The following is a 13,650-nucleotide window of genomic DNA, read 5'->3' as shown; positions in this document are numbered from 1 at the left end:
CAGAGCACAGGTAACACTCCAGCTAAATGTGTCCCCCTCCTGGGGGTGGCACAGGTCACCACCAGCGTCCCTGGCAGGGACCCAGGCCCAGCCTCCTCCGTCCCCATACATACATGTACCTGAACCAGTCAGTTCACTAATGCTCCCAAGACACCTTGCAAGGCAGGGTCCTTCCAGACAGTGTGCGGTACGCTTAGAGACAAGCAAGGAGATACTCAATTGGCACACCTGTGCCTCAGTTTCTCTTCTGAACTCCAGCCTCCCCCAGCAAGTTGACATAGCTCAAGTGCCCAGATAGCCCCCAACTGCAGTCTATTCTGAATCTCACCTAGATTTAGAACCCAGGCCTTTTTGCTGCATTGTTTCCCTAATTCTCTTTCCAGTGTGGAGACACCATGGCCACCTGACCTCCTAGCATCTGTCTCCCTCTGGGTTTGCAGACTTCATCCTCAGCAACCAAGCCTGGGTTTGTCACCCTCCGAGTTCTTCAAGGGTTCTATCAAAGGCAGATCCAACCAGGAAACTTCTCGCTTAAAACCTCAAGATTCCCCCCAATCTTCCCAGCTCCCTGCCTTTTCTTTTGTCCAAATCCGTTATAATCTGCCCCGATTCTCCTTCCTCCACTCCTTCCCTTTCTCTTCCATCCTTTGCCTGCTTTTGAGTTCAGAGGCCAACTTAAAGACCCACACACACTTTCTTTTATTCCGCATGGGTTCTGGGATTCAATTCAGCTGTCCGGCTTTACGGCAAGTGCCTTTACAGGATGTCATCTCGCTGGCCCCCCACGTGGGTTTTTTGCAGGCAGAAGCTCTGTGAGTTCAAGGCCAGCCTGGTCTACAAAGGGAGTTCCAGGACAGCCAGGGCTGTTACGCAGAGAAACCTTGTCTTAGGAAAAGGAAGAAAGGAAGGAAGGAAGGAAGGAAACCATATAGTTATTTGGGAGCTGGCTGGTGGGACAGAAAAGTGCTGGGGGCACAGAACATCAGCCTCAACTCTACCAGTGAGGGCTTGGAGTGCTCGCCAGGCATGCATGCTTTGGGGTCCCAGGCCTGGCCGCACTGAATGATGACGACGATGTCAGATGAGCAACGATGTCATATGAGCAATTGTGGAGCACTAATGCAAGGATCTATGAAATACTAGAGGAAGGATCGCCAACACCCAGGACCGTGAGAAACGCCATTCTGAGTCATGGCTACTGTACTGGTAAATGGGTGAACTGAAAGAGAAATGGAGTAGGCTGACAATCCCAGCAGTTATTACACAGTGAGTTCAAAACTAGCTTGAATTACATGATACCCTGTCTTAAAAAAAATCAAAATAGGGAGGGAGAGAAGAAGGGGGAGCTGGTTCTGGGCTCATCTGACCCTTGCCTTGCTCACAATGATTTCAGTGAAGATGTCACCTTCCAGGCCCAACCTAGTTAGCACCTCTTCCATCCCTGGTGGAGCACTCAGGCCCAGGGAGCTTTGGCCAGTGTCCTGGGGAGGTAATGGTGCCAGCACACTTCGAGGCTCTAGGTCAAAGGAGACAGAAGAATCCTGAGAAGTAGAGGCTTGGAGGTTAGTGTTTGGAACGAGGTCCCAGGTGGGCCTTGGCTCTCACCAGCATCCTGCCAGTGAAGTTAGGAGCTGACTTCCAGTGGGAGCGGGGGCTTTGAATGCTCCAGAGTGCAAGGTTTTCCAGAACAGGTGCGTCATTGAGGTGACTGCTAGCAGGCTGTCTCCGCCTCTTCCAAAGCCTGCCTTTCCTCCGTCTAATATGGGCTGTTTCCAGCGCAGCGTGCGCAGACTGTTCCTGAAGGTAAGACTGTAAGCTCCAGAGGGGACTCACGTGCACTGCTGTGTGTGTGTGTGTGTGTGTGTGTGTGTGTGAGAGAGAGAGAGAGAGAGAGAGAGAGAGAGAGAGAGAGAGAGTTAGTTCAGGGGGCTCACATGAACTGCCTTGTGTGTGTGTGTGTTGAGGGGACTCACGTGCACTGCCTTCTATGTGTGTGTGTTGAGGGGACTCATGTGCACTGCCTGTGTGTATGATGTGTGTGTTGAGGGGACTCACATGAACTGCCCTGTACGTGCTTGTGTGTTGTGGACAAGTCAGCAATCATCCTGCTGAAGCTGCTTGTCTTTCCTGCCCTGACAGTTTGTTTCTGACATCAGCCCAGGATTGGGGGAGGGGGTGCTGTGTACACCAGGTCACAGTCTGTTTAAGAATCTCAGGGCTTGCTGGAGGGAGGGGTCGTCTTCCTTGAGGTTAAGGCCCAGGACACCCGAGAGTTAACGTTCCTCTAACTACACACTTGGGGCTCATCTTCTCTAGTCCCACTGGGCCCACACTTTCCCCCGCCCCCACCCCCACCTGCGACACGGACTTCTATCTACCCCAAGGCTTCTGCACAAGCTGCCTCCCCTTCCTTTGGAGATCACCCCCCCCCCCCAAAAAAAATAAACAGTTGGTTTTTGTTTGTTTGATGGCTTTTGAGAAAAGATCTCATGCAGCTCAGGCCGACTTTGAACTCCATTATATAGGCAAGGATGGACTTAAATTCCTGAGATCATGCCAGGCTTCTAAACCTCTTCTAAGATAAGGCGCCCAGGACAGTGGTCACCGGCTCAGACGCTAACAGTGTTTGCTGCTCTTTCTGAGGCCCTGAATTAGGCTCCCAGCACCTGGCCCACCAGCTCTGGGGGACCTGCCACTCTCTTCGGGCCTCTGAAGACAGCCCCTTGCCTCAGACACATAAATGTAAAAAAAAAGAATCTTTTTAAAAAGACACTGACTCCCTTATCTCCATGGAAACCACCATCCTACCCCAATTCTCTGCACATACTCTCTTCTAAGCGCTTTATTTTCTGTACAGTGGCTCACCAGGCATGGGGACACACACCTTTATTTTCTGTACAGTGGCTCACCAGGTATGGGGACACACACCTTTGATCCCAGCACTTGGGAGGCACAGGTGGGTCTCTGAATTTGAGGCCAGCTTGATCTATACAGTGAATTCCAGGACAGCCAGAGCTGTGTATAGGCCCTGCCTCAACAACAAAAGACGCTTTAACCCGGCACTCAGGAGGCAAGGCAGCCCTATGACTATGAGGTCAACCTGGTTTACAGAGTAAATTCCAAGTCAGGCAGAGATATACAGTCAGATCCTGTCTCAAAACATAACAAAAACAAACAACAGGTAATACAGAACTCAATATTTTTTTCTTTTTATGTGCATTGGTGTTTTACCTACATGTATGACTGTGTGAGGGTGTTAGATCTTGGAGTCACAGTTGTGAGCTGCCATGTGGGTGCTGGGAATTGAACCCAGGTCTCCAGGAAGAGCAGCAAGTTCTCTTAACCACTGAGCCATTTCTCTAGCACCCCTCCCCCCCTTTTCTTGTTTTTTCAAGACAGGATTTTTCTGTGTTGCCCAGGCTGACCCGGAACTCATTCTGGAGACCAGGTTGGCCTCCAACTCCCTCCCGAGTGCTAGGATTAAAGCCATGCACCACTACTGCCTGGCTGTAAGGTTTTCATGAGCACTGGTGAGTGCATGTACTTACTGCACACCATGTGTGGACTTGGTGCCTGCAAAGGTCAGCAGGCAGCAACCCATCTCCTGGAACTGGTGTACAGATGGTTGTGAGCTGCCAGGTGAGTGCTGGGATCAAACCCAGGTTCTTCGGAGGAACAGGCATCTCACCGGTTGAGCTATATCACTCCATCCCCAGAGTATGTTTGGAAGATTTCTATGTTTGTGTGCCTACATGTTTATGTGTGTTTGTATGACTCTCACCTGTGAAGGTACCAGCAAAGGGAAGATGAGGGCATTGGATCCCCTAGAGCTGGAATAGGCAGTTGTTGAGTATTGAAAACCAAACCTGGGCCCTTTGCAGGAGCAGTACCACTTAACTGCCAAGCCCTCTCTCCAGTCCAGAGAGTACTTTGTTGTTTTCTGAAGCAGCGTTTCTCTGTGTAATAGCCCTGACCTTGAACTCACTGAGATGCTCCTGCCTCAGCCTCCCTCCCTCGTGCTGGGATTAAAGGCGTGCACCACTGCCACCACCACAAACCCCAGCTCCTAGACTACTTTTTAAAGGCAAGAGCTGACTTGTGACAAAGATTTGATAAAGATCTGTGGAGAGGAACAATGTATCCATAGTAACTTTCCTATCTTGGTGGTAGGACCTTGAGTAAGAGAATGTTCTTGTCTCCCAAAGTGGACACGTGCTGAACAGAACTGAAGAAGAAATGAACTGGCCAAGTGCTGAAGAATGTAGAACACGGTGCTTTGTCTCATTTTGCAAGGCTGGGAACTGAACTCAGACCCTTGCCCATCCTGGACAAGCCACGGAGCCACACCCCACCTACATGCAGGTTTTACTTCTGGACTTATAGGAAGCTGTATGCTATGCAATCCCACCTTCCTGGGATTAACCTCTGGAGTGGCACACATGCCAATCAGCACAGATCTGCTATAAACTAAACTGGCTGGACTCACCCTTCTCCCACGTGGTGGCTCTTCTTGGCTGCCAACTTGACTATGTCTGGGATTAATTAAAACTGAAGCAGCTTGGTACTACCATGTGGGATTTTCTTTTTTGCTTTTTTTGTGTGTGCCTGCATTTTTTTGCAAGACAGAACTTTTGTTGTTTTTTTCAAGACAGGGGTTCTGTGTTTAACCCTGGGTGTCCTGAACTTGCTCTGTAGACCATACTGGCCTCAAACTCACAGAGATCCGCCTGCCTCTGCCTCCTGAGTGCTGGGATAAAATACGTGTACCACCACTGCTTGGCAAGACAGGATTTCTGTGTAGTCCTGGCTGTCCTAGACTGCTCTCTGTAGACTAGGCTGGCCTCAAAACCTCGAACTCACAGAGATCTGCCTGCCTCTGCCTCTGGAGTGTTGGGATTAAACGCATGTGCAACCACCACCCTCACTTATTTTTGGACAGGTTTCTTACTGAACCTCGAACTTGCTGCTTTAGCTGCAATGTCTGGCCAGCAAGCCCCAAAGAACTTGTCTCCATCCTCTCAGCGCTGGGGTCACAAGCCCAGGCCACCGCTGCACCTCCACTTTAAATGACTTTTATTTATGTGTATGGCTCAGGGTAGTGTCCAGAGGCATCAGATCCCTGGGAGGTAGAGTGACAACAGTTGTGAGCTGCACAGCATGGTTCTGGAAACCCAGTTCCTGTCTTCCGCAAGAGTTCTTAGCCACTGAGCCCCGCCTGGGGTTGAATACATCTTCATGCTTGCAGGGCAAGCACTTTACTAACTGGGCCCCTGCGCTGTGGGTTATTTCAAGCAGGTCCAAGAGATGCTCTCAGCTCATCTTATTCCTACTGCCCCAGTCTTGGAATCATGTTTCCTTCACTCCAGCCCCATTGCTGAGGTCTGAGAAGTCTCATTACAGAGTCCAGGCTGGCCTTAACCTTGTAATCCCTCCTGCTCCCAGTTACAGGCATGATCCACCACTCCTGGCCAGAACCACTTTTGAAAGTTTTCCTTCAGATCTGAAACCATTTAAACAAATGAATCACTATACTTTCTGGATGCTAACTTAAATCTTAAACTCACAGGATGTAGGCCATATACCAAAGTACAAACACAGATCCTTATTTTTATTTTTTTTATTATAGCACTGATGATAGCAGCAAGGAGAAGAAGAAAGCAGAAACCTAAGTTCTTGGTAATGGCAGGCACATGCCTATGCAACCTTATGAAGCAACTGGGGGTATGGGCTGCTGTATCCCAATTCCTGAGAATGCATGAGTGCAGCTCCAAGTCTCATTTCCCCAGGACCCAGAGGCTGAGGACATCTGCAATACCCTGAAGGGAAGGAGGAGGGACATACCCCAGGCATGGACTCAGCTGGGAGGAAGGAGGGATGAGCAGAAGGCAGGGCAAGCGTTCATGGTGCTATCACTGGAGACCCTAGGCCTGTGGGGCCTCATTTCTTCCTGATGTTCATGAACACACGCTGGGGGAGAACCAAACCTTGGGGAATGTCTAAGGCGGCTCCAATGAAGCGGAGAGTGTTTATTAACTCTTTCCCCCAATCTCTGCAGCACAGGCACATGTAAGAATGTGTGTTCTATGGGGACAGTTGGCTCTGGGTCCCTCACGTGGAGCTGCTCAAAAGCCTGAGGTAGACAGGAATGCATCCCACTGGGAGATGAGTCACACAACGTGACAGAAGAAACTGTTCCATCTGTAACTGAGGGGCTGGAAAACGGGAATAAAAGGTGGTTTTCTTTTTCCCATGCTAGAGAGGGAACCTAGGGACTTCCAAATGCTAGACTCAAGCTCTAACAGCCCAGCTACCCATATTAGAACCACTAGAATGCACTTCTCTACTTATTAAGATGGGCCCACATCCACTACACGTCTCTCTGCAGTTGGGACAAACATTCGAACTGACCTTGGCTCTCAGATTTCCATTCCTGCCATGCTCCTGCCTCTACTAAAACCTGGAATAAATTCGTCTGCACCAGACTCTGTGTGGCCTAATACCTGTGTATGGGAGAGGGAGATGCCCCACGGAGTCCCAGATTCAGTATGGGGATTTCAATAAAGGGTGTTCAGTGGAGCTGCTAGGTGACCACAGGTGCTGTCAGGACAGATTTCATGATGGCATTTGGGGACATTAAGGTTTCCTGGTTTCACAGAGAAATGTTCTAGGGATTGGAGGTCCCTCCTACCTACCACACTGCACACAGGTGTCCTGTTTGTAGACACCAGCTGCCCCAAATCTGGCAGCTTCTAAGGGCCTGAACCCATCCCTACCCAGTCCAAACCACCCTTCCCTCAATAGTCCGCTACCCACTGCAGCCTGGACCTGCCCATCCACTTCCCCAGCTTCACAGTTCCATGGGCCTCAGAACCAGACAGGAAGGTGATGGTTGGTGCATGGTCCACTAGTACCACAGTACAGGAGTAGGGATTGGTTGGCTAAGGAAATGTGGACTGGGCCCTGGTCTGAAATGAGTGTCTTTATTGCTTGTACCGTACAAATATGAGGAGTAAGGAAAGGCCAGTAGGGATGGGAGAGAACTGTCAGATAAACATATACACATAAAAAGGAAAAAACAGACGACCCCCATACCATCCCTGCCCACCCCCACCCTACTGCCTTTTTGTAACCACCTAGTCTGGGGGGGGGGGAGTAAAACCAGGAAAACTCAATTCCAAACACCCAGAGATATTGGGGATGGGGAAACATGGCCAGAGCAGCAGGTGGACCCCTTGCACCTGCTGTACCCCATGGGATCAAATGCTCAGGCTGGGGTTGAGGCCTGAACCCACTCACACATGTGCTGCACACAGCTGTGGGCACCTGCATCCCAGGAAACTGAGATGCTCACTGCTAGAGCAGGGCGCACACTGGCACCCACGGCACTGACACAGACTCACTCGCACATTCAATTTAAGGCTCCAGAACAGGGGCCCTGGAGATGAGGAGGCCCCCATCCCAATGTGTACCAGAGATACCTGTCCCCATCTCTGTCCCCTCTCAGACCTCAGTCAAGTCCAAGGGGCCCAATACTGTCTCGGTGTAAGACATGTAACAGCCAAGGTTGGCTTCCCTCTGCCCCAGGCAGAAAATGATCCATCCAAAGGGGTTAGGGCCCAGTGGGAGGCAAGGCTGGCTAGAAGGAAGGCCTGGTAAGGCACAGAGCTGTAGGCAGGAGGGCTGGCCCCCAAATGTTCCTCCTGCTCTATCCAGAATCAAGAGAGCAATTTGGGAGAAAGAGGCAGGTTCAGGAGGCAGCTCCTGGTCCTGGTTCCCCCCACCAAGACCCAAGGACTTGGCTCCATTTTCCATGGAGCCAAACCCAGATCCCTCAGCTTCCAAAGGCCTCTGCCTGTCCCTGGACATTATTGCTTTTCTGCCCCAGGTGAGGTGGCAGCAGATAGACTACCCAGATGACAGCACAGAAGGAATCTGGGGTGCTGGGTGGGGCAGGTTTCATCCAGATGTGGCCTCTGATGGCTTGCCCCCAAACCCAGGTGGCCCCATGGCTCCCCACTTCACCCTTCTGGAGGCTGTGGTGATACAACTTCTCTCCATCCTCCCAACAGCCCACCGTTGGGCAGGTCCCCAGCACTCATCTGGAAACAGAGGGAGACTGGAAGAAAGGGCTGCCAGGACCGCCAAGGCTGGGCAAGAACTGAAGTAGAAACTGGGTATGGAAGTGAGGGGAACAGGGAAGGGAACACAAACCAAAAGGCAAAAGAAAGTTTTCTTTAAAAAGCCACCCAGGCAGTGGATGGCGGCCATGCTTGTGTCCTGTGGTGGCAGAGGGCTGCTCACTCTCGGATGCTGGCCGAGTAGGAGAACTGGGGGAAGTGTGTCCGCTGGTCCAGTTCCAGCGAGCCCAGGCTGTCATCTGTGGGGTTGGGTGGAGATGCCGTGGAGATGAGGGGACAGCAGGCGTGCCCACCCCCACCCCACTGGGAAAGTGCCACAGAGAGAGGCGCTGGGATGACAGAAGCCTGAGCCAGCAGTGGCCCACAGCACTAGCACTGAAGGAAAGCAGCTTGCTTCTAGAGAGAGGACTTAGCCTCCTCCCCAGGCTGGGTCTTCTGAATGTCCTCTCCCCTCCTCAGCCCTCCCCATCGCCAGGGTCTAGCTCAGACTCGTCGCTGGCCTGTCTCCACCCATACTCACCTGCAGTTATGAGACTGTCAATAGCCCTGGCACAAAGAACCCTTACACAGGTTCCAATGAAACAGGTCTCCACTTTCCCAGGTGACCCCAGAAGCTCCTACTTTAACCCTAGGTCCCCTCTGCCCACCTCTCATGATTCTCAAGGTTCTCTCATGATTGATAGCCACAGACCACTTCTGCCTGGAATGCATCTTGGCTGCCACACTGCCAGGCCAAGTTTCTCCTCAGCCTTCCTGGTTCTGGGAACCCAGGGAAGCTGAGAGCTCAGAGCTGTCCCAGGACTGAGTGCCCAGCCTTGGGCTGGCTTCCAATCAAGAACACAGTCAGCAGAGTGCTCTAGCCCAAACCCCAGAATATACTGTAGGCATAGTTCCTGACGACCCTTACAGCAACAGCAGACCTTGCAAGCAGATCTTAAAGGAGACTGGCCAGACCCAATAAAGGCAGCCAATCAAGGTCCCCCTGGCAAGCAGGACCCAGGGCAGACCCCATCTCTCAGCTACCCAAGGGCAACGGGTCTCGGAAACTCACAGCGGTCCGGGGGTGTGATTGTGATGGACTGGGCGGTGAACTCATCATCGAAGTACCTTGTGTCCACTTCAGAAGTGACCTGAGGTTTAAACGGTGGCAGGAGCTGTGGAGAGGAAGCTGGGTCAGCAATGACAGGTCACCTGTAAGCAGGTGAGAGCCCTGGGGCAGGCGAGATTGCTCACCTTTCTCTGTACCACATCCTGCCAGTTGATGCTGAGGAAGAACCTGTGCTCCATGACCTCCTTCGCATCACTGGGCCCTCCGCCGAGCCTGGGCAGAGACAAACGTCACCAACATGGCAGGTTCTGGGAGCTAGGCTCAAACACAGGCAGATATGATCCAGAGTGCAGGGCCCCTGTGTAGCCTCTGATGATGCTGTCCTACACAAACCACCTTTCAGACAGGACCTAAGCTTGGAGAACTCATGCTTGGGCCAGAGGCAGGGAGAAGGCAATCTGGGCCTCATCTCTATCCATGAAGAGGTGACAGGGTGGCAGGGCAGGCTTAGAAGGCAGACAACACACACACTGGCTCAACCATATATGGTCCCGTGACCTTAGGCTGCCCAAAAGAAGGTTGTATTCCTGTGCCCCCATACAAGAGGCAGGGAAGTGCAGGCAGGCTGTGGAAATGCCTACTGTGGGGCCACTGGGGTTGTTCAGGAGACCACACACAGTCAGGCCACACCTCTGCTTAGGGTCCTTCTTCAGCAGTCCAGCCAACAGGGACTTGGCCTCTGGCCCAAGTGTTCGTGGGAAGCGGATCTCCTCCATGAGGATGAGCTCAAAGAGGCGCTCATGATCCTGGTTGTAGAAGGGTAGGCGGCCACACATCATCTCGTACATGACCACGCCCAGCCCCCACCAGTCCACCGCACGCCCGTAGTCATTGTCCTCCAGCACCTGGAGGAGCAATAAGAGGCTAGGCAGGGGAAGCTAGAGCGTCTCCACCCTCAGAGCTCCCTCCGCCCTTGGCCTGCATGCTCCCATGCCCCCACGCCCAGACACCTCAGGCGCCAGGTACTCCGGGGTACCACAGAAGGTTTTCATGGTGGCCCCATCACTGATGCCCTCTTTGCACAAGCCAAAGTCAGTGATCTTGATGTGGCCATCTTTGTCCAGCATGAGGTTTTCCAGCTGTTTAAAACAAGTCAATCTGTGAGGGTAGATCCTCCCAGGGTTTCCCTCTGAGGGGTAGATCCTCCCAGGGTTCCCTCTGAGGGGTAGATCCTCCCAGGGTTCCCTCTGAGGGGTAGATCCTCCCAGGGTTCCCTCTGAGGGGTAGATCCTCCCAGGATTCCCTCTGAGGGGTAGATCCTCCCAGGTTCCCTCTGAGGGGTAGATCCTCCCAGGGTTCCCTCTGAGGGGTAGATCCTCCCAGGGTTCCCTCTGAGGGGTAGATCCTCCCAGGGTTCCCTCTGAGGGGTAGATCCTCCCAGGGTTCCCTCTGAGGGGTAGATCCTCCCAGGTTCCCTCTGAGGGGTAGATCCTCCCAGGGTTCCCTCTGAGGGGTAGATCCTCCCAGGGTTCCCTCTGAGGGGTAGATCCTCCCAGGGTTCCCTCTGAGGGGTAGATCCTCCCAGGGTTCCCTCTGAGGGGTAGATCCTCCCAGGTTCCCTCTGAGGGGTAGATCCTCCCAGGGTTCCCTCTGAGGGGTAGATCCTCCCAGGGTTCCCTCTGAGGGGTAGATCCTCCCAGGTTCCCTCTGAGGGGTAGATCCTCCCAGGGTTCCCTCTGAGGGGTAGATCCTCCCAGGGTTCCCTCTGAGGGGTAGATCCTCCCAGGGTTCCCTCTGAGGGGTAGATCCTCCCAGGGTTCCCTCTGAGGGGTAGATCCTCCCAGGGTTCCCTCTGAGGGGTAGATCCTCCCAGGGTTCCCCTAGAGCAGCACTTCTCAATCAGTGAGTCAAAACCCCTTTGCACAGGGGTCACCGAAGACCATCATAAAACAGATATTTATATCACGATTTATACCCATAGCAAAATTATACTTGTTAAGTAGCAACCAAAATAATATTATGGTTGGGGTCACTACATGAGGAACTGTATAAAAGGGTCACAGTATTAGGAAGGCTGAGAACCATGGTTTGAGAGATGGTGGTTTGGGATGGCAAGTTACCATACCAGAGGTTCCTGGAGGACAAGACAGCCATATAGCAATGCACTGTGGTTTCAGTTTCTTTTCTTTTAGGAACATGGTCTCCTGTGTAGCCCTGGCTGACCGGGAACTCTGTTAGGGTTAAGGTATCTGCCACCCACCATGCCGGGCCTGGTCTTAGTTTCTTAAGGTTCAATGTGAGGGGTACTATGTCCTTAGAAGTTGGTCATTTTCAGGGTCATTCTATAGCTCAAGCTAGTTGGCTCTTTTTCTTTTCTTTCTTTCTTTCTTTCTTTCTTCTTCTTCTTCTTCTTCTTCTTCTTCTTGGCTCTTTTTCTTTTCCTTCTTCTTCTTCTTCTTCTTGGCTCTTTTTCTTTTCCTCCTCCTCCTCCTCCTCCTCCTTCTTCTTTTTTTTTTTTGTTTTTCAAGACAGGGTTTCTCTGTGTAACAACCCTGGCTGTCCTGGAACTAGCTCTAATAGATCTGGGTCTCACAGAGATCCGCCTATCTCTGCCTTCTGAGTGCTGGGATTAAAAGGTGTGTGCCACCACTGTCCGGCCCTCAAACTAGCTTTTAATTCAAAGCAATCCCCCGCCTCAGCCTGAGTATTAAAATTACAGGCATGAGTCCAGATCACTGTTTTTAGTTATAAAGCACACACTATACAGAGCACACAGCATCCATGACGCCTCTACAAGTCAGGCTCCAGCAGAACCATGGGAGCCCATTATGAAGCACTCTGCCGTTACTTGGTCTTCTCTGAGCTGTATGCTGTGCTGGCCTGTGCGCTGCATACCCTGCAGACACTATACCACCAAGCTTCATCCCAAGTCCAGCTGAGAAGGGTCCATGTTATCTGCTTCGGCCTCTCCCTCAATGTTGGCCCATGGGATGCAGCCACATTTGCTGTGTGGCTTGCTCTGCTACCTAAAGTTTCCCCTGGAAAATGCCACAGCATGTGGTGCCCACTTTCTGGTAGCAGGTGCTGTGGGCAGCATGGAGTGTGCTCTAAGTGTGTGCACACCTTCCCCAGTGAAGACATGTCCCGGTTTCTGGTGTGCACAAGGCAAGCAGATGGCTGGCAAGTAGTTCTGGTGTCACCGCCAAGTTACGCTCTGGATGCTGCCAACCCACAACCCCATCAGCAGCCTGCGGTGCTCACAGGTCTTCACCATAGAACGGGCCAGCCTGGACATTCTGTGCACCCCCACCCCCACCCGACACTTGTCCCAGGCCATTGTCTACTGACCTTGATGTCACGGTACACCACATCTCTCGAATGCAAGTACTCAAGAGCTGACACGATCTCCGCACCATAAAATCGGGCCCGATCCTCCGTGAAGACTCGCTCCCGAGAGAGATGGAAGAACAGCTGCAGGAGGAGGCGAGGCCTCAGCACTGGCTCCCTAAGTCCTGGCCCCCCAAGCCCCATGGCGTGCCCCAGAAAAGACAGGCTTCAGCAAGAAGGACCAAGGAAAGAACAGTGCGTTAAGAAAATTTGAGACAAGGATGAAGGATACAGACCAGCAAGGTGAGGCTCGCCCACAGCCTCAGCACAGGGAGGCTGAAGCAGCTAAGTAGAAATTCAAGGCCAGCCTTGGCTACAGGGTGAGTTTGAGCCTAGCCTGGGTTAAACAAGATTCTATTTGAATGAATGAATGAATGAATGAATGAATGAGTGAAGAATGAGGCTGGTGTGGATCTGTATTTAGGAGGCAGAAAGCGGAGAATCAAGAATTCAAGGTCAGCCTTAGCTACAGAATGCGATTGAGTTTGAAATCAGCCTGGGTTATCTGAATGAGATTTTGCCAATAAATAAGCAAATGAACACATTAATTAGCAGCCAGACCGGTAAGTGCCAATGCAAGGGTAGGTAGGTAGAGACAGTATGAGGGGACAAGTGATGGAGGGGTGACAAAAGTGATGGCGGGGGCAACCAGCCAACCAGTGACTGATCTGCTGAGCAAGGCAACTGGGGCAGTCAGCAGGAGCCTCGTCTATCTAGGGCACTACTGAGACTGAGTGGTGCATGGGCGACAGACACAGGCACAGAGGCATGGTAGAGACTCAGGACTCGGGGCTAGGGCCTGGAGCCTATGTGCTTTCTCAGGTGTCCCCAAGAAAATCTTTCCTTGCACTGGCAGTGCACCCCACAGCTCCTGCACCTGGCTTTGAATCCCGCCCAGCAGCATGGCAGCAATGTGAACTTGAGTGAGTCACCCAGTAACCCGCCCCAAGCCTGCCCACCTCGGAAGTGCATCTGTACCACCTGCTTCAGGGAGAACAGGGTAGAACATGCTAAAGTCAATAACCCCCCCCCCCGATAGAACGTGCTACCAGTCAATAACCCCCCCCCTTCTCTCCC

At 52.2% G+C, this 13,650-nt stretch overlaps 1 protein-coding gene across 5 annotated transcripts in view; it reads right to left on the bottom strand.

Annotated features, from left to right (window-relative positions):
• Positions 1-701: 701 nt before the first annotated feature.
• Akt2 (AKT serine/threonine kinase 2) overlaps positions 702-13,650 on the bottom strand; it is a 55,217-nt gene continuing 42,268 nt past the window's right edge. For 3 of the 5 annotated variants that reach the window (XM_041653522.1, XM_041653525.1, XM_041653524.1), the window contains exons 9-14: positions 12,535-12,657; positions 10,197-10,325; positions 9,877-10,091; positions 9,372-9,459; positions 9,190-9,292; positions 702-1,841 (exon numbers count right to left, since the gene is read on the bottom strand). In XM_041653522.1, the coding sequence (XP_041509456.1) occupies positions 1,564-1,841; positions 9,190-9,292; positions 9,372-9,459; positions 9,877-10,091; positions 10,197-10,325; positions 12,535-12,657 (936 nt within the window). In that variant the 3' untranslated portion in view covers positions 702-1,563. Of the gene's footprint in view, positions 1,842-6,964; positions 8,378-9,189; positions 9,293-9,371; positions 9,460-9,876; positions 10,092-10,196; positions 10,326-12,534; positions 12,658-13,650 lie in introns of those variants that run through there. The other 2 variants (XM_041653526.1, XM_041653527.1) reach the window with 2 other exon arrangements.

The sequence above is a fragment of the Microtus oregoni genome, unplaced genomic scaffold, assembly GCF_018167655.1.
Source record: "Microtus oregoni isolate MIOR12 unplaced genomic scaffold, Mior012 000006F_ref0000085, whole genome shotgun sequence".
Taxonomy (NCBI): domain Eukaryota; kingdom Metazoa; phylum Chordata; class Mammalia; order Rodentia; family Cricetidae; genus Microtus; species Microtus oregoni.
The sequence above is the reverse complement of the archived record's forward strand: the minus strand, read 5'-3'. Positions and strand labels throughout refer to the sequence as shown.